General features: G+C 42.4%; 2 protein-coding genes across 4 annotated transcripts in view; both read right to left on the bottom strand.

Annotated features, from left to right (window-relative positions):
• Positions 1–1,283: 1,283 nt before the first annotated feature.
• On the bottom strand, positions 1,284–6,683 carry LOC143148391 (uncharacterized). The gene is made up of 3 exons (XM_076314692.1): positions 6,342–6,683; positions 4,478–4,594; positions 1,284–2,363 (listed from the first exon to the last, which is right to left on the bottom strand). The coding sequence occupies exons 1-3, from the start codon at positions 6,397–6,399 to the stop codon at positions 2,239–2,241; spliced, it is 300 nt and encodes a 99-aa protein (XP_076170807.1). The 5' UTR covers positions 6,400–6,683; the 3' UTR covers positions 1,284–2,238.
• A 4,089-nt stretch (positions 6,684–10,772) lies between these two features.
• Positions 10,773–21,458, bottom strand: part of LOC143148306 (discoidin domain-containing receptor 2) — a 236,236-nt gene continuing 225,550 nt past the window's right edge. For all 3 annotated transcript variants that reach the window (XM_076314535.1, XM_076314534.1, XM_076314536.1), the window contains exons 12-17: positions 20,236–20,498; positions 17,864–18,001; positions 15,632–15,939; positions 13,870–14,104; positions 13,512–13,661; positions 10,773–12,482 (exon numbers count right to left, since the gene is read on the bottom strand). In XM_076314535.1, coding sequence (XP_076170650.1) covers positions 12,333–12,482; positions 13,512–13,661; positions 13,870–14,104; positions 15,632–15,939; positions 17,864–18,001; positions 20,236–20,498 — 1,244 coding nt within the window. In that variant the 3' untranslated portion in view covers positions 10,773–12,332. The remainder of the gene's footprint in view (positions 12,483–13,511; positions 13,662–13,869; positions 14,105–15,631; positions 15,940–17,863; positions 18,002–20,235; positions 20,499–21,458) is intronic.

Raw genomic sequence — 21,458 nt, 5'->3', positions numbered from 1 at the left:
ACGCGTCACTGTCCAGTTCCTTATCTCGCGTTCAGATGGCCGACGATAGGGGCCCCGTGGCGTTAACTCCTCTCTTTTCCTACGCGCACGATTCTGCGAGTGACCCCCGAGGGCTAACCAACACGGCCCTAAATCTCGTGTGCGTGCACTCGTGCACTATCAAACGTCCAGCCTGCATCGCCCCGGGCAACGCGTGCCCCTTCCATCTATTTCTTATTTCTTCCTGCTTCTCTTTATTTTCTTGCGCGTCCTTCCTGTATTTTTCAGCTCGCCTCTACCTCGTACGTCGAGTCTCGGTTAGGTCTGGGTTAGATTCGTTCCACCACCAATATTGTTCGTTACTGTTACTCGCCGGGAACAACATCGTGCTGGGAAATTACAAAAAAAAATTCACGTCCGTTCCTCGCCGTACGGAACTCTCCTCTTGCGGATCAGATATTTTTTAGAGCGCCAGCTTTGAGATTGGGAATGTTTTTTTTTCCAGAGACGGAGAAAACAAACTTTTATTCTTCGAAATTCGAATCTCACCGTTCGTTGTCCGAGAGAAGTAATATTTCGAAGGAAAGATAAAGAGAAACGTTTTATAAAATGTGTCGAATTAGTACACTGTGTTTACGGTACAGGTACATAGGTATTATATAATATTGAATAATTAACATCTCTCGGTATCGACGAAGGAAAATATCCGTTCCTTTAGCGCAAGTTTTCCTTCCCGTTCGTTAGAGATTCTATTGGAACTAAAATTTTGTATCGTCGAGCAATTTGCATCGGTTTTTGCGATGCGAGAATTTCAATTTTTGTTCTTTTCAAGTACCGTTTGACGGTAATTGTTTCTCCGAGAAACATCGATTCATTTGTCCGGCACCGTGCTCGAATATCAATTAGCGATATTATTCTCCACGCGCGCTCAAGCGGTCATCCATCATATACGTTTAGCATAGGTTATTCCAGCTCGGAACACTTCGAAAGAGATACAAAGCGGCTTACCTTCGGTTTAAAAACGGGTGACTGCACTCGACTGCAATCGTGATTCGCTCATTGTTCGACACAGATAACGAGCAGAGATTACAGTCCGCAACCGGAGTTACCTTTCAAGGATGTTATGTCACCCACTGCTTCATCGAACGAAATACGTTCGATATCGCGATACCGTGCGCCCGGGTTATCCCATTCCCGTGAGAATCAGAAGCCAAGGAATTCTCCATTCTTGAATGGGTAACGGCCGATAAATCGCGCGCTTTCCTATCCGGTGAAAAGGTCGAGCAATAAATCTCCTACGGCTCTGAACGCACATATATTTTATTATAAATACATATTCAACTTCGTAACCGTGTAACATTTAACATTTACGCATTCTCGCGTGCATCTTTCGCGTTAATCTACGCTCACCGCCGCAAGTATCAGGACACACCTGTTCGTATCGCTTAGAACGTAATTATTCGGTTTAATCGATTTCTACCGAAAGAATTGCAATTATCGAAGAACCTCCCGATTATTCTCCAAGATTTACTTTTCTTCCGCGAGTGGTAAGATTTTTATTCCAAAATCGAGTATCCAATCTTTCGCGTAGTTACTCTGGACATGGTAGTTCACAGTTGTTCTGGACATTGTGGTCCGGAGTAACAAACTCGGTGATAATTCTGAAAGATTCGGACAACTTCTCAATGATTTTTCACATTTAGGTTCCGAAACGTCCCGTTACTCTTGGCGTGGAATTCGCGCGAATCACTAACGTTCGCGATGTTCGTTCGTCGGTTGAGTTCCACATTCGTGAGTGTGGATTCACGTTGCTCTGGCGATCGTCTCGTCGGCGTGCGTTCGATTTTTTCGTCTCCGTGGACGTTCGCCATGGTACCGTTGCGGTAATTGTAAAACCAATTAAGTCGCTTATCCACCGTGCTACGAACAGATGCTGCGCGACTCGATTTCGCGTTATTGCACGAACACCGAGACCAGCTAATCGTTTATTGTACCGACACGTTGACCACCACGTCAGTTTTCTATACTTGACGATATTCGCGATATACGTTCGAACCTTACCACGAAGAGTGGAGGTACTCGATAATTTGTATTACTGAACGAGAACGATGCTATTTAAAAGTTTGCAAGTATCGAGTTCGCGGCTTGCGAGCAGTTTTAGAGAATCTTTGTAACTTTCGAGCGACCGAGTGACTCACCGGTGACCACCGTGGCGTTCAACGTGTTAACGTTACGATTCACGAGTGGAATTCTTTACTCTTAAACTAACGTGCAGCAGACTTTGTTGGCCGGACAATCGACGACCGTTTGCTGGAGACTTTGGCTGCAGGAGTCTATACACTCGCCTCCGAAGTGACGGCAATGGGTTCTGTGCTCCGTTTTCACTGTGAACAGGATTCGTGCAAGGTAGCGTGAAATACGGCGAACGTCGACGAATTAATAATACGCGGTAACGGTCGATAGTTGACATTTATCCGATAATAAATTCCACAATGAAAAAGAGGTCCTCGTCGCGTGGTTTCTTTCTTTTTTCTTTTCTTTCTTTTTTACGCACCGTGAGGAGAAACTTTGAGAATATACACGGGTATGCACAATCTAAATTACGAAAGAGAAAAGAAAAATAAATTACACACCAGATTGGGTAACATCGCGTAATATTACGCGACGTTCAATATCGTACAATATTTCGTAACCTTTACGTTTGTCTATTGGCTTGCTCGGGAAGTCATTTCGTTTCTTTTTTTCGTGAAAAGGAAACACGATTTTTTTAGAGCGTACAAACATTTCATTGAATTATACACTCTCCATTTTGGAAGACGAAATTACTTTCCGAGCAACCCGATATATACTTTTAAATAATTTCTACGCGACAATTGTTACGTATCTACACACTTTGCTTCTGTATACGCGGAACTATTACTTTACTTTTCTAATCTTCCATTCGTATTTATTTAAAGGATATTTCGGTTGGATAGTTACCCGTCGATTTGTATTCGTTGCTCCAAGAATACGAGTCGAACAACGACTCCGATCGTTGATCGAAAACGTCGAACGGACGTGGTGGAAGGTATCGATTTTTCGCGCGACGCGTTTAATTCCCCCCGAAAAAAGGTGACGTCAGTTTCGTGCGGTACATAGAGAACAGACGGAAACGGAAGGTTTCTCGATTCGATTTACGCTTTCGAGCGTCGAATGGGCGAGCGATCGCAAACACGGACGAGCGGCTCGTGGTAATCGTCGTGGCACACCGGTAGCCAATGACTAGCGACATGTTTCGTGAAAGTGTGGACAGCGGCGCATAAAATTAACTCGTCAACCGTTCGTTCGAAATTCACGGCGCGCAAAAGTGAATCTCGAGAGTGGTCGATTTGGCACAAGTAGAAATTACGGTGTTGCGTGCGCAACGTGTGGTACCGGGGAGCGTGAAATTGCTATATACCGCGGTAACGCACGGGTTACGTTATCGTTATTGCCGCGTAATTACCATCGTTCTTGTGTACTTTGCATCGTGACACGAATAAACGAAAGCGCGACGTTTCGACGACGCTCACGATCGATGAACGAACGACCGCGTAATCGTCCAGAGATCGTAATAAAAAGAAATTTCTCATCTCGTCAACGAACAACGTCGCGATGCCCACTACGATGAATAACGACCGCTCTCGACTCACGACGAGTCCTGACAACGCGAAATCTTCCGTTTCGCGATAATTGGATAATTTACGAGCGACATTCGGCGGTAAATGCACCACGATTCGCAACGTGCATCGATCGAACGACGGATGCAATTCACTCGTTATTAACTCGTATTGGTGACGAGTTCAATTTTTTTACGAGGCAAGTAATGTAATTTTGGAGCTGAGTATGGTTGTTGTGTATAAGGTATCGCTTCACCGTGAGATATTTATAGAAGAATATTTTTTTCTAACAAAATTGTAATTTTAGAAAGAGCCAAGTAATGTAATTTTATAGCTGAGTATGATTATTGTATATAACATTGCACTTCACCGTGAGATATTTATAGAAGAATATTTTTTCTAATAAAATTGTAATTTGAGAAAGAGCCAAGTAATGTAATTTTGTAGTTGAGTATGATTGTTGTATATAACGTATCACTTCACCGTAAGATATTTATAGAAGAATATTCTTTTTCCAACAAAACTAATTTTAGAAAGAGTCAAGTAATGCAATTTTGTATATAATTGTTGCATATATAAAACATCACTTCACCGTAAGAGTAATATCAATCAACGAGAAATTGTCGTCAATTTCGATCGGTTTTCTTGGCTCGAAATATTGGTTTCGAAAATGTCATTTTGTGCATTCGGTTGGTATTTCTCGTTACGAGAGCACTCTCCGTGGCAATACGGGCGAATTAAAAACGCGATGGCTGGTCCCAGCCGCGGTGTCGTTACATCGGTTGTTGCAACAAATCTCGACCGTACTTCGATCCGGTGATTTCGTTTACGAGCTGCATCGAAACGTTACGCGTACGTACCTACGCTGCAGCACGTGTCAGTCGTTTGCGGGCACGTTCCACCGACCAGCAAGACGTCGCACATTCCGGAATCGAGGCAATTCTCCAGGGGGCACACACTGTTCGCGGCTGTACGCTCTAGAAATAGATATTTAACGAGGATCAACTCCGCTCGTGTTTTCGAGGTCACGGCGATCACCGAGAGGAGGCCCGGTCCCCGATAGAATTTTAAAACACTCTTGAAAACAAAAATGTTTACGAAACGTTGCTAATGGAGGATCGTGAGATACCGAGTGGCGTGTACACGGTCACGTATACCCCTGAATTTTTAAGAAACACGTTTCGTACGTACGGAACACTCTTTTTTCTTTTTCTTCAACGCGTTCTATGTGTAAGAAACGTTTTCTTTTTTAAACACGTTGCGTGTATACGGAATATTATCTTTTAATAAATTTAAAATTTAATTTTCGTTTCTTAAACACGAGTTCAATTTAAGACGATAAAGTGTGCAAAGATAGGGGTCGAAGTATCGAAGTATCGATTCTGATCTTAGACGAACACGTTGCGTAAAAATATTAATTGTATTTAATTCGTACGAGTAAAATCTGTAAAATAATAAAATTTCACAAGTTTTCGACTTTCGTCACGGTAATTACAAAATGATTTTCAATCGCGCGTTAGTAACCCATCGAAATAATTCCGTCGATATTTTTACTCGTCGGTGTCGTTTGGCTTTCGAGGTTTCTCGTTTTCGAGTCCTGGGTCGAGTTCTGGCAAACGAGGCAACGCGAGTCGAGATGTTCGCGTTCGTGTTCGTCGCGCGAGTAAATTTTCCACGATCGACGTAAAAGTTTCGTAGGAACACGACGGCCGCTCGAGCGAGGGAAACGACGCGAACGAAAAAAGGTAGGGTTGAGGCGAGCTGGCTGGGGCGCATATTTCAATTTACTACGACGCTCTTGTGTTGCGGTAAAGAAAGCCATTCGCTCTCTTCGAGCGATCAAAGGGGAACCCGTGGCTATTTTCGGTTCTGCATGCGGTCCCGTCGTGAAATCCATAATCGAAGTTAAACACCGAACAACAAAGATCGCAGGGGGTAACACGGCCGAATAATCCGTGAGCGGAAAATTCCGATGAAAAGGAGCTGGTGACTTTTCCTCGATCACGGTGAGTCAAATTAACGAATTCCCTTCACTTTTTTTCCAATCTCTCATCGAACGAAATGGAAAGATAATTTTTCTGGTAAACGACTAAAAAGTGAAATCGATATTTCCCAATATAAACGTTTGCACATCGTATTCGTCGTTCTTAATTCCTGTTAATATTACCCGTACGTATTGTTCGTTACTATAGAAAATTAATCCTTGGTAAATCATCTTCAAGAATAGTTCAATACGTTTATCAAACGTTTCGACCAATTGTACTTCGGTTCTCGATATAGATAATCGTTCGATTATAACAGAGAAGAAGATAAAAGAGTTCGATTATCATCTAAAAATGAAATGAAAAACACAGTACAACGATTTGTACAAAATCTTGAAAAAAAAATGAAACACACACATCTATAGAAAATAATTTCGATTTCACCGAGAGTTTTCTCAATTCACTTCATGAACGTTCAAAAGCACTTACGAAATTGTATAATATTTAAAAACGTTCTAAATTCGACACGTTCCCCGTTTCGTTGCTTCGCTCACCGCGATTTCACTTGTTTATCCGTCGAGCGTTTCACACGAGTTAACTCGGGCGCGGCGGCTGAGTGGACAATTCCGATTTCGAAGCAAAACTATCTACCAATCTTTCGAACGACTTTCGGTGTCTCGATCTAAAGTCGAGCCAGGAGCTTCGAGCAAATAGCGTACGAATCGTTGTTTCGGTTTCTTACCTGTTGTGTGCAGAAAGGTGACCACAAGGACGAGAACCACTGGCAAGCAGAACTTCATGTTGTCGTTGACGTTCGAGGTGTACGCGTGTCTCTTTGACAGCCGACGATTCAATGGTCTCACTTTCCCAGCTCGGGCATTATATAAACGTAAGCGACCAGCGTTACGCTACGCACACGCACGCCGGCGCGCGCACGCTCGACGACGTTTTGTCGTCGTGCATTTCATTATCTCGGGGACCAGTGTACGGGACACATTGTCGGTACTGTCTTCGAACGTTTCGATCGATCGTACGGTGATTTCCGGACAGAAGCGCGCGTTTGTGCTTCCCCTGCGCGCGAACGATCACCGCGTGTACCGCTCACGATGATGACTGTTTACGAAAGCGTTAAATACGCTTTAATTTGTCGCGAGAGCGTTATATCGAAATGTTTTCGTAACCTTCGATTTCTGTACTCGTCTTTCCTCAATAACGAGCATTTCCTGCAGTGTTAACCGTGACCAATCGCGACAAGTAACGGAAAGTCAGAGATCGAAAGTCTTAAACTTGCGAACGATTATCTGGTACTTTTTTTTGAATTTTAGATAGGCATTTTTGTATCGCGTAGAAAATCGTTTAATAGTAGAATTGTCTTCAAATGAATCTATATTGAAGATGAAAGAAACAGATGAGATAGATAGATTGAATTATTACCGTTTCTTTAAACGATACTACGCTGGTATTGAAATTTTGTGCAATGATGAAATAAAAGATGGACCATACCTGTGTGCAACGTAAGGTATAAATACAGTAGTATCCAAACTGAAAGGTCAGGGTATAAAATCGTTATAAGGTAGATTTTCGAGCCGTCTGCACTTAACATCGGTGACTAAAAAGAACAATATTTTACTCTCAAGAGTTAAACGCAGGATCGTGTAAACCGGTGTTGAAAAATTTACCGTAAGTAACTTTCAAGAGTTTAACCCAGAACCGTGTATACCGCGGTGCTCAAAAATTTACCATAAGTAACTTTCAAGACTTTAACGTATAACCGCGTACACCGGCGTTCAAAAATTTAAAGTAACTTCCAAGACTTTAACCGTGTACACCGGCGCTGAAAAATATACCGCGGACGCTAGCGATAAACCGGTAAAGGTACGCGTAACGGAACGTTTCTTTTTTGGTTTCTTATCGCGAACGTGAACGATCTCGTGCACGAAGGTGTCCATTTTTCGTGCACGGTTCCTTGTAATTTCACCCCGTCGCGAAAGGGTGAAACTCATCGAGAAATGGTTCCGCGAAGTCCTTTTTCGCTACCCTTCGTCGTCCATATAAAATCCCCATCAATTTTCCTCCTGTGTCTCTATGATCGAACCGGATCCGTGCACTTCGCTAGGGAAAGATTAACGAGCTTCCGACCGGTGTGAAGCAATGTTATCCGAATTGTGCCGATAAAAGGTTTACCGGTGATTTACGAGCGGTCCGTGGTTTTAATGGAACCACCTCCTCGAGGAGTCGGTTATGCCCGGCCGGGGAACGATTGTTCTGGCAACCTTTTAAGATATCGACGCGGTTAGGAGCCAACGGGCCTCGGAATTTTTGCTTTAAAGACACCACTTTGCAGTCCACTGAGTGGTGGCTCCATCGTATCGTTCAGATACGCGTTTAAGTGACTCGGCCCATTCGACGATTCGAATTCGTCACCTTTGACTCCCCCGAGTCGAAGTGGCTCGTCGAGGGCCTCTTTGCATTTTTCTCGATACTCGTTCATGGTTTTCGACAATGGAGGTCCACGTGCAATTATTACAGGTACGTTCATTTTTTTCTTTGCAAATTCTACGAAGCTTTCGTTAATGGTTCTTTACCATGTATGACCACGTGCAATTGTTATAGATACATTCATTATTTTTTTAAAATTCTACAAAGCTTTCGTTAACGATTTCTGATCACGAGTGTCCAAGTGAAATTAGTATAGGTACATCTATTTTTTGTGTGCAAATTCTACAAAGCTTTCGTTAACGATTTCTGATCACGAGTGTCCACGAGAAATTATTATAGGTACATCTATTTTTTTTTTGTAAATTCTACAAAGCTTTCGTTAATACTTTCTGACCATGTGTGATCACGTGAAATTATTATAGGTAGATCTATTTTTTTTGTTATGCAAATTCTACAAACCTTTCGTTAACGATTTCTGATCACAAGTGTCCACGTGAAATTATTATAGGTACATCTATTTTTTTTTTCACAAATTCTACAAAGCTTTCGTTAACGATTTCTGATCACGAGTGTCCACGTGAAATTATTATAGGTACATCTATCTTTTGTTTTCAAATTCTACAAAGCTTTCGTTAACGATTTCTGATCACGACTGTCCACGTGAAATTAATACAGATACATCTATTTTTTCCATGCAAATTCTACGAATCTTTAGTTAATGGTTACCGACCACACCTAACCTCGTGCAATTATCGTAAATACATCCATTTCTCGTTCGCAAATTCTACAAAGCTTCGTTCACGGTTTTCGACCGCACGTGTTCACGTGCAATTGGATGCGTGAATTTTATTTTGCAAAATTTTACGAAACGATTCGCGGTTATCTTATCCTCTCCTCTCGAGAGGCAAACATTTGTTCCCAAAGGTAAACAGGTAACATCGTTAGCGAGGACAGTGTACCGCCTTGTACGATATTATTAACTTCACAATCGAGGGGAGAACATTTCAGGAACAGATTTTCTCTTTTCCAAGTTCCAGCACGATTCACAGCGAACAAATTACACCGACTTCGAGGTTGTCCGAGTTCTAGGAAAGAATCTTTCCACGAACGTTCGCAACGGAGCGATACTGTCGCGAATCAACGAGCGATGATAATTAACGATCGTGCAAGATTTTCATCGTGTATCTTTCGATCGCGTGTGTACGTTTCCGACTAATCTCGCTCCCAGCGAAAGCTAGCTTCGTACGGCAAACTTTTCGCAACAATCCAGGCAATTAACTTCTTTATAACGGAAAAACATTTTTGTTTACATACTCCACGGTTATCTCTAATCGAATCGCGTAAACGTCAGCTGCCACGGCTTCGATTTAAAATACCCGCACGAGAAAAACGATCGAACCGTTCGCTTGTTATTTCTCACGTTTTTTACAAGTATCTTTCATCGAAGAACTTTCGCGATTAATTCTCTGCCCGCAATTCGCTCGATTGCGTAATTACGCGAAGCTCGCGATCGCGTAGGCGCGTGTTATATTTACATACGATACCTGATCAATTTTTCAATGTTACGAAACAAGTTGCACAGAAATCGAGTCTATTCCTGGTTACCAACTCGAAGTTGCAAACGTTGAAATGCAAATACAAGAGGAAACGCGTATCGTGCTACAATTCGCTGTAATCGGCCGGTAACCTGTTCCGTCATCGCGGTTTACCCAAATGATAACGGAAAATGCTTTCTTTCAATAATATCGCCCAATTATTTATCGCCTCCAGAGTACTTGTTCGCGCGCCAATTATCAACACGTATCTACAATTTCCATTCGAGCGGTTCCGGTTCGCTGGACGCGGCCCACGAACGAAGAGGAGACCGTGTCTACGTTAATCTACACAATTTGAATAATGCGGTATTTAAATACCGGCCCCGATGCCCCAAAGTGATGGAAATTAAACGCGAAGTTTCCATCGGTGGAAAAATTAGCAAAATGCTTTTTAAACGCTTCGCCTCGGCTTCGAACCTAGCAAGAGTCCGGATTATTCTTCCCGGCACGAATAATCTGGATCTTGGCCGAACTATTTAAATATTGATCTCGATACCGTGAAATAATGGAAATCGTTAGGAGAAGTTTCCTCCCGTTTGCGAAATTAGCGAAACGCTTCTCAAACACTTCGTCCCTGCCTCGAACAAAGAAGTGCCTATATTATTCCTCGCGACTCGTACAATATGGATTCTTGTCGAAGTATTTAAATATTGATCCTGATACTCGAAAATAATGGAAATTAAACGAGAAACTTCCTTCGGTGGGAAAATTAACGAAACGCTTTTTAAATACTCCGACCACTTCTTTCATCGCTCGTGGAGTACGTGTCTACATTGTTCTTCGTTGAATGTAAGTCTCCCGGTAGCCTAAATTACTGGAAATTAAGGGAAAAGTTTCCTACCGTTGCGAAAACCAACGAAATGGTTTTCAAACACTCTGGTTAGTTACTTCTTACGCTCGAGTCCGTATTACGTACCGTTCGAACAATGTGGATTCCCGCGGTGTATTTAAATATTAATCCTGATACCCTAAAATAATGGAAATTAAATTCCATTTTCATTTTTCAACCCTTGGAAAAATCAACGAAATGCTTTTCAACATTGCTTTTCAAACAACCGTTTACTTTCTCGATTTCTTTCATCTCCTTCGTGGAACGACGTCACCGATCGAGAGAAGAAAAGAACATGGGGCCACAGTCAGAAAGGAATACTCGGTACTTTATTGTTAATCATTTGAACGTATACTTGAATCCATCTTAACAATTACAGAAAGGTGCGTGCAGAGGGGAACGTTTGAACGCCGTGACTCCGTGTCCGTGTCCGTGTACGTGTGTGTACGTGTTCTGTTTTTCTTTTTTTTGTAATTTTTCTTTTTTTTCTTTTTCCTTTGGCACTTAAAACCAAGAACGAACTCTAGACGCGGTTTCGTCGTTCAGTTTTTCCCTATTCTTTCCCGTAGGTACCACGGTGTCGAATCCTGGGCGCATCCTCGACGAGAAGTGTCGTTTTCGGCGTGTCTTCTTCTTTTCGTTTTTCTCCCCTCTCGTTCGTTTTCTGTTGCATCGTTGCGTTCAAACGTTCGTTCGCGGTTTATTTTTTTTCGTTTTGTTTTTTTATCGGAGATTCGAGTACGGCGCAGCCTACTAAAACCCGTCTCGATTCCTCCTCGAAGCATGACAGTTTCTCGGGTCGCCTACGGTTCCCGTGAACATCTCGCCTCTGCCCCTTACGCAAACTCGTAGATCAAAGAAGGAGCACGGATACGCGGTCGCGTTCACCGCGAAGAACAGACTTACAGCTCGGGTCTCGAGTCTACCGCCCGCTAAAGATAGTGAGATCTTCATTTTTTTTTTTTTTGGTTTCATTTTTTTTTTTTTTCGTCAGAACGGAAACGAATACAATGGAACGATATAAGTACTTTGCTACCGACGGGCTTCGAATGTACACCAGGGAGATTCTTAAAGGAGAGAGAGAGGGTTGGGGGCGGGGGTGTTTGAAAAATTGATCGATCCGATGATCGACGCCCGAGAGCGCGTTTCGAAGCGATCAGGTAGGAAATTGTCACCTCGCGAAGGTAGGAATTGTTCGAATTCCAAGCGGGTCGATCCGAACGCACATCGAAACGAAAGAACTCGGCCGCGAAAATGAAATTGAAAGTCGATGACTCGAGGTCGCGTGTGACGATGCACGATTGCGCCTCTTTCGAAGCGACGGAGCCTTTCGCGCGTGAAAGTTTCTTTTTTTTTTTTCATTTGCGTATCTGTTTCTTTTTTTTTTCTATTTTCTTTCCTTTTCTTTTACCTAGCGTCGATATCTAGATTCGTATTTACAAGTGGATAGACTTATATCGGTGCTGAGCAGCGTACGCGTCATCAGTGTCCAGAATACTGTATGTACATACACGGATAGAGCACTCTCGTAGGAATTCGAAGGACCGAACTTTTGACTAGAAAAAAGAAAAAAAGATAAATCGAACGTCGATGGCGACGATCTACCGAACGACGTCGATCGAAAGAAGGGATTTTCGCGGGAGAGCTTTCGTCGTCGTCGTGTTTGTCGTCGTCGCCTCTTTCTCAGCTTCTCGATCGTCTTACGCGATCGAGGAAGCTCGAGATCTCGACGCGTATGCACAACTAAAAGCTAACGATTGTACACTTCCGAGGAGTTCAACTCGATGGATCTTTCGACTTGTTCTCGACGTTCGGCGTCGGCCGAAGGGCGATACCTCCGTCCGTTATTATCACAGTTAACCGGGATCGTTTATGCACCGGGTCGGTAGTCCGCGATCATGTTTTTCAGGAACGTGTAAATGTCTTTGAACGTGGGTCTCGAGGTCTCGTCTCTGCGCCAGCACGAGCACATCATTCTGTAGATCTCCTCGGGACACATCGTGGGTCGGGGCAGGTAGATCTGAAACGAGGAGACGGTTTAGAGAAGCGTCCGTTATTTATTAACGCTAGAAATACCGATAGATTTTAATACAATTTTGAGACGTTCCTTATACGTATCTTGGGAAACTGATCGGATGCGTGGAATAGAAAAATGCGTAGAGTGGAATAGAAAAGGTTGTGTCTTTTGAAAATATAGTGTGGGATTTAAAGTAAATTTCATTGAAAAGTGGTTAAAAAGTCATTTTTACCGGTTGGTAAATCTAGAGTTAACTATCTAGCGATGGTGACAGTGGGTATAGACAGTGGGTGAGTAAATTGGACGTTTCAATTACAAATTTCACCAAGAATCTATTTATAATCCTTGGTAAATCTTCTAGTATATTGAAATCATCCGCAAAACAATCTTTCCAGTCGATTTTTACAGTCGAGCGATACATGTAACGTTCTCGAACTATTCTTCCTTTTATCGTTTTCATACCGGTTATCTTCTAAACTTTTACTTGCTCGATCGATCTTTTTCTAACGATTCGCTTCAAATACCAGTCGACGTGATACTTCACCGTTTTTAAAAATACTGGGTTGTTCGGAAAGTCATTTCGTTTTCCAAAATGGAGAATATACAATTTAGTAAAATGTTTATACGCTCTAAAAAAATCGTGTTCCTTCTTCACTAAAAAAATGAAATGACTTTCCGAACCACCCAATAGACAGTACATGGAAATAAAGATGGAACACGTGTGAGGTATTAATGTTAGTTTGTGTTAATTATTTTACAACGAATAACGGTTAAAGGCAAGGTTTACTCTGACGTTTATTGGATCGAATTTCAATTTATTTATTTATTGCGAAATATTGGGTTGTTTGGAAAGTCATTTCGTTTTCCAAACTGAAGAATGTCTAATTTAATAAAATATTTGTATGCTCTAAAAAAATCGTATTTCATTTTCACCAAAAAAAAAACGAAACAACTTTCCCAACAACCCAATAGAAACCCTATCCACGCACACCCACGCAGTGCACACCCCGTTAAAGTATCCCAGATCGTTACCTGCAACTCGGCTCCGTAGTACATGTGCTCGGCGTTCTGTATGACTTGATCGTTGGTCAGATGTTGGAACGGCTTCTCCCTGGCGAGGCTCATCACTTCCCAGAGGGTGACAGCGAAGGACCAAACGCTGCTCGAGCAAGTGTACCTGTCCTGGAATTCGAACAGGACACACCGGTCGTTAATTCGCTCGGCGATTGTTCGTCGGTGTGTCTCTCGATTCGGAGTCAGTCGCTCCGATCGACACAGGACGGGGAGGGAGGTGATGGGTGGGGGGTGGAGAGGCGGAGGGATCGGTTCGTTAAACGAGGGAATCACGGATCGATTCGCCTAAGCGAAAATCATTCGTCGAGATGCTTACCAGCAGAATGCTTTCCCACGGCAACCATCTGATAGGCGCCGGCGGTCTGCCGCCTATGTCACTGTAATCCTTCTTGTAAAGGTCACTGCACATCGCAATGTCGGTCACTTTCACGGTGTAAGAGCGTCCCACTAGACAGTTCCTGGCTGCCAGGTCCTTGTGCACCAGATTCTTCGACTCGAGGAACCTCATGCCCGATGCTATCTGGGTCCCCATGTACAACAGGCAGCTTTGACTGGCAACACACAATGTTGCGTCTCAGTGCGTCGTTAACCGATCGACTCCGGATACTTATACCTACGGGGAACGACTTTATTTCGATGAGTATCGACGCCGATCTCTCTGTACGCGTTCCAGCGTTGCATCCTCGAGCACGAATTTATTACCGATATCGGCGATAAAACGCCACGGAGACTATTAATTACACGCAACGTTACCGGTGCGTAAGCACCGTATTAACTTTGACCGATGGAAACCGGGCTTTTTATTACGGGATTTATCGACGTCGATTCCCGGATCATTCCCCCCCACGTAACTCTATCGATTCCATTGATAATTATTATCGAGGGTTAATCGCGCAACGATTAAGTTCGTTCCCTATATACGACGCTCGGGTAATCGCTATGGGAATAATAATTCATAATGTGGTAATCGTATTAGGACTAAACGATCGGTCCCCGATAGGACGTTAATGCAACGAACGGCCAGCCAATTTTATAAAATCTCCCCTCCGCGCGTTGTCAGCGATATTTATAATTTACGACGATCCTATCGCCGAACGAAATTTAGGTATGGCTGAAGTTTGAGATCTATCGATCGAACGTTCGTAGGAACGATGGTTTCAATGTTTCTTGTAAATGAACGTGGTTCGAATACGAGTCACGTTGGTTCGTAATGTCTTTCTCGAGGAAAGTATTGTTAATCGTTCTACGGAGTGTTTTACAAAATATCGTCTAAACTATGGTTTATTCGATCATTTGAGGCAGTGGTTTGCGGAGAATTCTTTCCATTTTTCGGTTTCGGCTAGTATTCCACGGGACAAGAATGATATTTTTTTATTTATTCATTTCACGAAGGTTATTTTAAGGTCAATTTCATTTCTTTACATGGAAAATATATATTCAACGATATACAACATTGTCCAAGATCGCTCGAGTTTCTTATCAGAAGTGAAGTACCAATGAAACTTTGATACTTTGACTGGTCTTTTCTGTCCTGTATCGTTAGATTCGTTATACTTAAGTAAATATCGCTGAAAAAGTATAGTAATACCTTTTAAAGAAGAACAAGTTGACCTTGAAATAACCTTCGAGGGTTAAAAATTACCTCTCCCCTTTCGTCTCACGCAATCAGTACTCTACTTTGTATACCATTTCAAACATTACCTAAAAGTGATCTAAAAACGATGCAACTCGCATCAGGGAATAGTGAACACTCTAATTCACTAAACCCTAACGCGCGAAAAATTTCTGGCAATCGTTCCTTCTCGTTCTTTCTTCCTATTAATTGATCTACGAGCATCGTTGAAAATTGATCGCGGAAGTGTAAAAGCGCATAGCTAGTCGCACCGGACCGAAATTTCATTCGCGCGATCACCAAGCGACAAGTGAATATTCGCTCGCGGAATTCTTATTACAGTGATCGTACGCGGCAATACCATCGCGATGCGATATCGTAACGCTCGTAACCGGGTTTTAGATTGTCGGTTTGTCCCGCGTGTATCGTTTTAGGATCTCTGTCATAAACAGCCGTGGACCCTCACCTAAGGGCTTTCAAATTGCAGCTCGGCCTAAGCGTTCCGGTAAGTGGCACACTGTACTGAAGATAATGGGCCAGATCGCCGAGTTCCGTGTACTCGATGATCGTCCATGGCACCGGTTCCACCGGGCACACACCCAGAACCCGTGCCACGTTCGGATCGGACAAACAGGAGAGAAATCGAACCTCGCGCAACTGATCCGTCGCGGTCGCTGCACGAATGTCACTGGTGCAGGCAGGTACGCGTGCCACGACCAATCTCGGGGCGTCGTGGACCGCGTCCTCCAATCCGACCGCCTCGCAGACTATCGCCTGTGAACGAGAAAAACGGGTTATCGGGATCAAAGTGGGCGTATCAATTCCCATAAGCTTTCGTTTCTGGGTCGCCGGGTCAAGCTTCGGCGCTTTGTCCCGCTCGGGGAGGGGCTTCGCACGGTTACACGATTCGACGCCGAAATATTTGGGATTCACGGTCGAGGAGCATTATATTCACAACGATTCGAACAAAGGATTTCCGTATCGCCCTTACCGGGTGTTTGGATCGAAATCGTGGAGGGGAAGTTTCGAGGGGTCAGTGGAGTTTACGGAGGAGAATTTTTACAGGGGCACGTCGAGAAGTTGTACGATTTTTTCGCGGAGGATTTTTACAATCTACAGGGCGTTTCAAAATTGTGGAGGCCACTGGAGTTTATGAAAGCCTTAAAGAGGTTTATTAGAAAGTTGCAAGATATTTTTCCTTTCGAGCTTTTATTCACAGAGGAATTGTCGAGGTGTTGATTATTGTTATAGGAATCTCTTTGTTCTTGTTACGAACTGTATCAGTTTCTAGGAATCGATTTTTTTTCTTTTGAGATCTCAATACTTTCGAAACGTATCGTGGAATGTTACTTAAATCGTAAATTCTCGATTCTCGCGTTCGTTAAAGTTTCATGCTCCTAGACTCTTTTCGCCCCTCCCCCCTTTAACTCGCGCACTTAGCATTAATCGTCCAAGAGGGTCCGATGTGTCTTCAGCCGAGCCATCGTCGCTAATGCTCGCGTAAATCGGTGAATGCGCGAAGTATATCGATACGGAAATCTGTGTCTGTGTGTGCATATTATGTGAACGTAATGTACAGAGTAAATGCATTATCTCCCGAAATCTCGTTGTCGTTTCTCTTCGGTGTTCCCCGTTGCAAAGTTTCCGTGTAGTTTGCAGACGTTCATATTATGGTGTATTGTCGAGTCGTAATAGTACCGCGTTACAACGCCGCTGATATCGATTATCGGATAGCGTCGCGAAGTTTCGGTTGAAACAAATTGAGCGAAGCGAGTCAATAGCAACGTTACTGCTATGGTAGCAACGAATCCTTGAGTAGCGAAGTGCATCCTTTCTTCGATGATCTTTCGTCCTTGTTACAGTTCAAATCACGTGAACACCGCGTAGTAGTTTGACTTTTTTCGTTCGTGATTAACAAGGAACACCGCCCAATCGACGATCTCCAATTTTCAGAAAACTCTTCTATTTTTTAACCACCCAAACATTATGAATAAATTTCAGCGAAGAATCTCGAGAAAGGAATCGAAATAGAAGAAAAGTGTCGAATACGAAAAAAGTTTGTTATTTAACGTATAATTAAGTAATTATCGATCTAACTAAAAACTTCAATTCGTAGGTGAGGTTACTATAATACTATTATATTATTTCTAAAAATGATAAAATGCTGAAATATTGATTCACACCTTGTTCCCAGAACCATACTTATCATAAAATACAAAACGCATAATTCTCATAATATTAAAAATTTTCTGTCGCTCAATTCCCTGGTGTTAAATTCACTCATTTATGACTTCAGAGGTACATTTTTTCAAAAATTAAAAATTGTCGATCGGACGATATTTCTCCTAAAAATTACACCGTCCACGTTCTCTTTACTCGATACTGTTTTTCTCAATTTGTGTCCAATTTTCTCAGCTCTTCAAAGAAAAAAAAAGATACAGCTAGCAGAATCAAGAACAAAAGATTCCCATTTGCAGACGTCGAATAATTTGCGATCGTGTGCAGTCTCGTCGGTATTGAATCGTTGTCACGCAAGAGGGAACAAAGCGTTAAGGGTTAACGCGAATCGCGTTTCGTCATCGTCCGCGTTTTCGAATCGGTCACGCGCGGAACGAAACGCGTGCACGAACGTTGCTGCGCATCTGCGTGCACGTGCACGTAGCGAGGCGCATTGTTTCCCAATCACTTTTATCCGTACCTCGCCGATGCTCCTCGAGCCAAGTTTCTCTGTCGTACGCAGGCACTGTCGCGGTATATTGGCGGGCTCTATTTCCTTGCACTTGTACGGTTTGTTCATGCTGGGTGCGATGTTCCAACTGACCACCGGCGCTGGTATCTGTAAACGTAAAACGGAGTCCGTTAAGGGGGGACACCAATCCGAGAAGAAATGGATAAATTTTGCGAATTTTTTTCCAAGTAGTCACTAAACGAAACACGTAGTCTCTCTCGGAGAATATAAGTATAACTTTTAGCTTCATTTAACAATTTTGCGAATTTTTTCTCCAAGTAGTCATTAAACGAAACACGTAGTCTTCTTCGGAGGATATAAGTATAACTTTCAGCTTTATTTAAGAATTTTGCGAATTTTTTCTCCAAGTAGTCATTGAACGAAAAATGTAGTTTTCTTCGGAGGATATAAGTATAACTCTCAGCTTCATTTAACAATTTTGCGAAAATAAGAATCGTACAAAATGGCGAAGTTATTCGCTATTCCCAGAACTCCTTTGAAAATCGCGATATGGAAAATTTCGTCGCGAATCAATATTAAATCCCGCGATTCGCTTCTTGAAATAAATTTTGCGCGGGATGGGCACGTTGAAAAGAAAATTTGGTGTATTAAGAGCAAATGGTATATTTATTTAAACGACACTGACACTGACGTATCGAAAACAAGGACTGTATTTTACGTCTGTGTGTTGTTAACGCTGTTATAAGACCTTGTGAAGGGAAAAAATGTGCGAAACGGGACGTATGAAAACGATCTGTCGATTCGAAGTGTGAGCGAGTGAGTTACCAGAATGAGTCGCTGTAATGGCGTATCGTAATATAAGACGACATCCGCGAAAGTCACTATAGTGGAGCGTCGTTTCTAAGAGGTTAAAGATAGGAACGAAGTACACGCAATCGATGCTCGATATCCCGAGGGCCAAGTTCTATTGCGTAAACGGGGCTGAAAAGTTGCGAGAATTTCTCATACTCGAGTAACTTGCTCGAAGCAAACGACTCAAATTACCTCCAAGGTACCACAACGGTGACATTGTATTTGTTCTTTTCGTATGTTTGATATCTCGGTGCGTGTAAACGCACTGTAGCGTTTTCGGCCATTTTCGAACGCGGTAGATGATAAATTGATCCAACGAGAGAAGGAACGGTAGAACAATTATAGAAACACGCGATTCGTGCGGTACATTTAGAGAATAGCGAAATTGACAATTTTCCAAGTAAGTGAATCATTTGAAAATCAAAACGCACACGCGCATGGCTATTTGCGGAACCGTTAAAGTAAAGTAAATAGTCGAATTTGAACAACGGAATAGCTTATAAATTTAAACGTATATAAATTTCATAACGAAGTTATACACAGCGCGTGTTTTGGCTTAAACACTATTTACGTCAATATCAGCTAACGATAAATCTCTATAATCTGTATTGTATACGTGGCGTGCAATTGGTCATTCGATGTTCAGAAATTTCGAACGGTCGAATCTACAAATATTCGGTGTTGTTCGAGGTCGTGTGAATATTTTTCGAACGTAATTTGAAATCGAAATGTTCCTTTGAAAAATTATTATTCGAAACTGTTCAGCGTTCTGCGTTGAATTCATCGAATGTTTTAACTCTGTTCGTTTTATCGAAAACAGTTAAACAAGGTTCAATGATGTACACATTATGTATATGCAATAAGAATGGTTTTTCTGCAAGTGGATGCACCGAAGCATAATTTTTTATCCCTGATCTTGAGGGTATGGCGAATTCCAAGTACAAAAGTTCTAAGATACGGTTATCCCAAAATTTACCTTTTTTATAATATTTTACTTTTTTCGTCCCGTTACCTATTTGCTATTTGTTTACATTCGAAGTACCTTTTAATGTGCTTTTCACGCGCCAAAAATCGCAAAGGAAAAAATTACCATTATTAAAATATTTTACTTTCTTCGAATATTTGTTTACATTCGAAGTAACGATTGCAACCTTTTAATATGCTTCTCACGCGTCAAAAATCGCAAAAGAAACAATTACCGTATTTAAAATATTTCACTTTCTTCGAATATTTGTTTACATTCGAAGTAACAATTGCAACCTTTTAATATGCTTCTCACGCGTCAAAAATCGCAAAGGAAACAATTACCGTATTTAAAATATTTCACTTTCTTCGAATATTTGTTCACATTCGAAGTAACGATTGCAACTTTTTAATATGCTTCTCACGCGGCAGTAATCGCAATGGAAAAAATTCCGCGCCCTCGATGGCCCTTGGAGTCTCCTTGTCGGTTCTTCGATAATTGAGATTCAATTTCGATTTTGCCCTCGAATATCGTACAGGAGCCACGGAGTCGAACGTGTACTAACCTTGTGTTTCTCCTTAGGCGCTGTGTGCCAGCGTTTCGAGTGGATCTGATCGACGTCTCGTTGATGATTAGACGTGGCCGCGATATTGAGTTTCGCAGTTGGACTGGTGTAACTTTGAAGGGTCCTGTAGTGCTGAGAATGACGTGCAGGGGAGTTGGTCGGCGACGAGGAGCAGCTAGGTGGTCCTATGGCGGATTCTGGTCTCGTATCGTGTCGAGCGCTCTCCTCGCAGACGTTCACGTCCTTCAGGTCTTTCGGGGATTCTGCGGAGAAATCGATTTTCGCCAACTTTTTCTAACGTTCGTACGACCCGCGCAAACGAGACACGAATCGAGAAGTTCCGCGAAAAACAATTCGTCCATTGGAGAAATTTTCTCTCGTAAGGACCGACATCGAAGATGACGTAGGACGAGTTTAATTCGCTCCATTCGTCCCAGTTTCAACAATCTTCAAGAACTTCTCGATTTATGATCCGGGTGGACGAGAGTGCGAAATAAATAAAAAGCGAAGAATAAATAAAAACGAAGGATACACGCGCTTCCGTTACTATAGCGAGCTGCTAGACGAGCGAAACGTTAGAGGGACGAGAAGAGTTACAGCGTTCTGGTTTTCGAGGAAAGCACAGATACAGAGTGACGTAAAAGTAACGCGAGAAGATAAAAATTACAGTTACAGGGTAATAAAAAGTAACGTAAAAAGATAAGAATTATAGTTTTAGAATTGCAATTATTCAGAGTTTATTGAAACGAATCCAACAACGCTTCTTAGATTCGCCAACTTAGCAGCTCCCTGTGGGAGATGTTTCTTAAGGACAAGTTTTCTCACATCGATCGATCAACGTGTGAGATTCTTTTTATTATAGAATTTCAATCGCGCAGTTTCATGCAAACGGAACCGCGTGTATTTCGTTATGCAGTTTCAGAGATAAGCGCAACAATCCTACGAAGAACCTTGAAACGACCTTAGGTACGAGAAGCTCGTAAAAGTTTATGCAAACACGTTGCGTTCGAAACATCTCGCGTAGGCTTAAACACGTAGTCACTACTTCCACGCAATTATCTCGCCTCGGACGATTTAATTTCGTTTCTCGTCGGTGGAAATTGATCAATGTACACCCACATATAACATCCGTGACGATCAATTTTTTCTTCGAGAAGTTCATCTTCCGTTCTCGTTTCACGAATTGGCGAGTGTCTCGTTTCGAAGGTCGTGTACGTGGAAAA

This window comes from Ptiloglossa arizonensis, chromosome 6 (genome assembly GCF_051014685.1).
Source record: "Ptiloglossa arizonensis isolate GNS036 chromosome 6, iyPtiAriz1_principal, whole genome shotgun sequence".
Classification (NCBI taxonomy): Eukaryota; Metazoa; Arthropoda; class Insecta; order Hymenoptera; family Colletidae; genus Ptiloglossa; species Ptiloglossa arizonensis.
Note: the sequence above shows the minus strand (reverse complement) of the source record. Positions and strands in the feature narration are given on the sequence as shown.

Excerpts from the sequence above, each read along its gene's own strand:
- LOC143148391 (XM_076314692.1), bottom strand. The coding sequence starts at position 6,399 with ATGAAGTTCTGCTTGCCAGTGGTTCTCGTCCTTGTGGTCACCTTTCTG. Across the intron at positions 4,595-6,341 it reads CACCTTTCTGCACACAACAG|AGCGTACAGCCGCGAACAGT; the intron begins GTAAGAAACCGA and ends ATCTATTTCTAG. Across the intron at positions 2,364-4,477 it reads TGACACGTGCTGCAGCGTAG|TGAAAACGGAGCACAGAACC; the intron begins GTACGTACGCGT and ends TCCTGTTCACAG.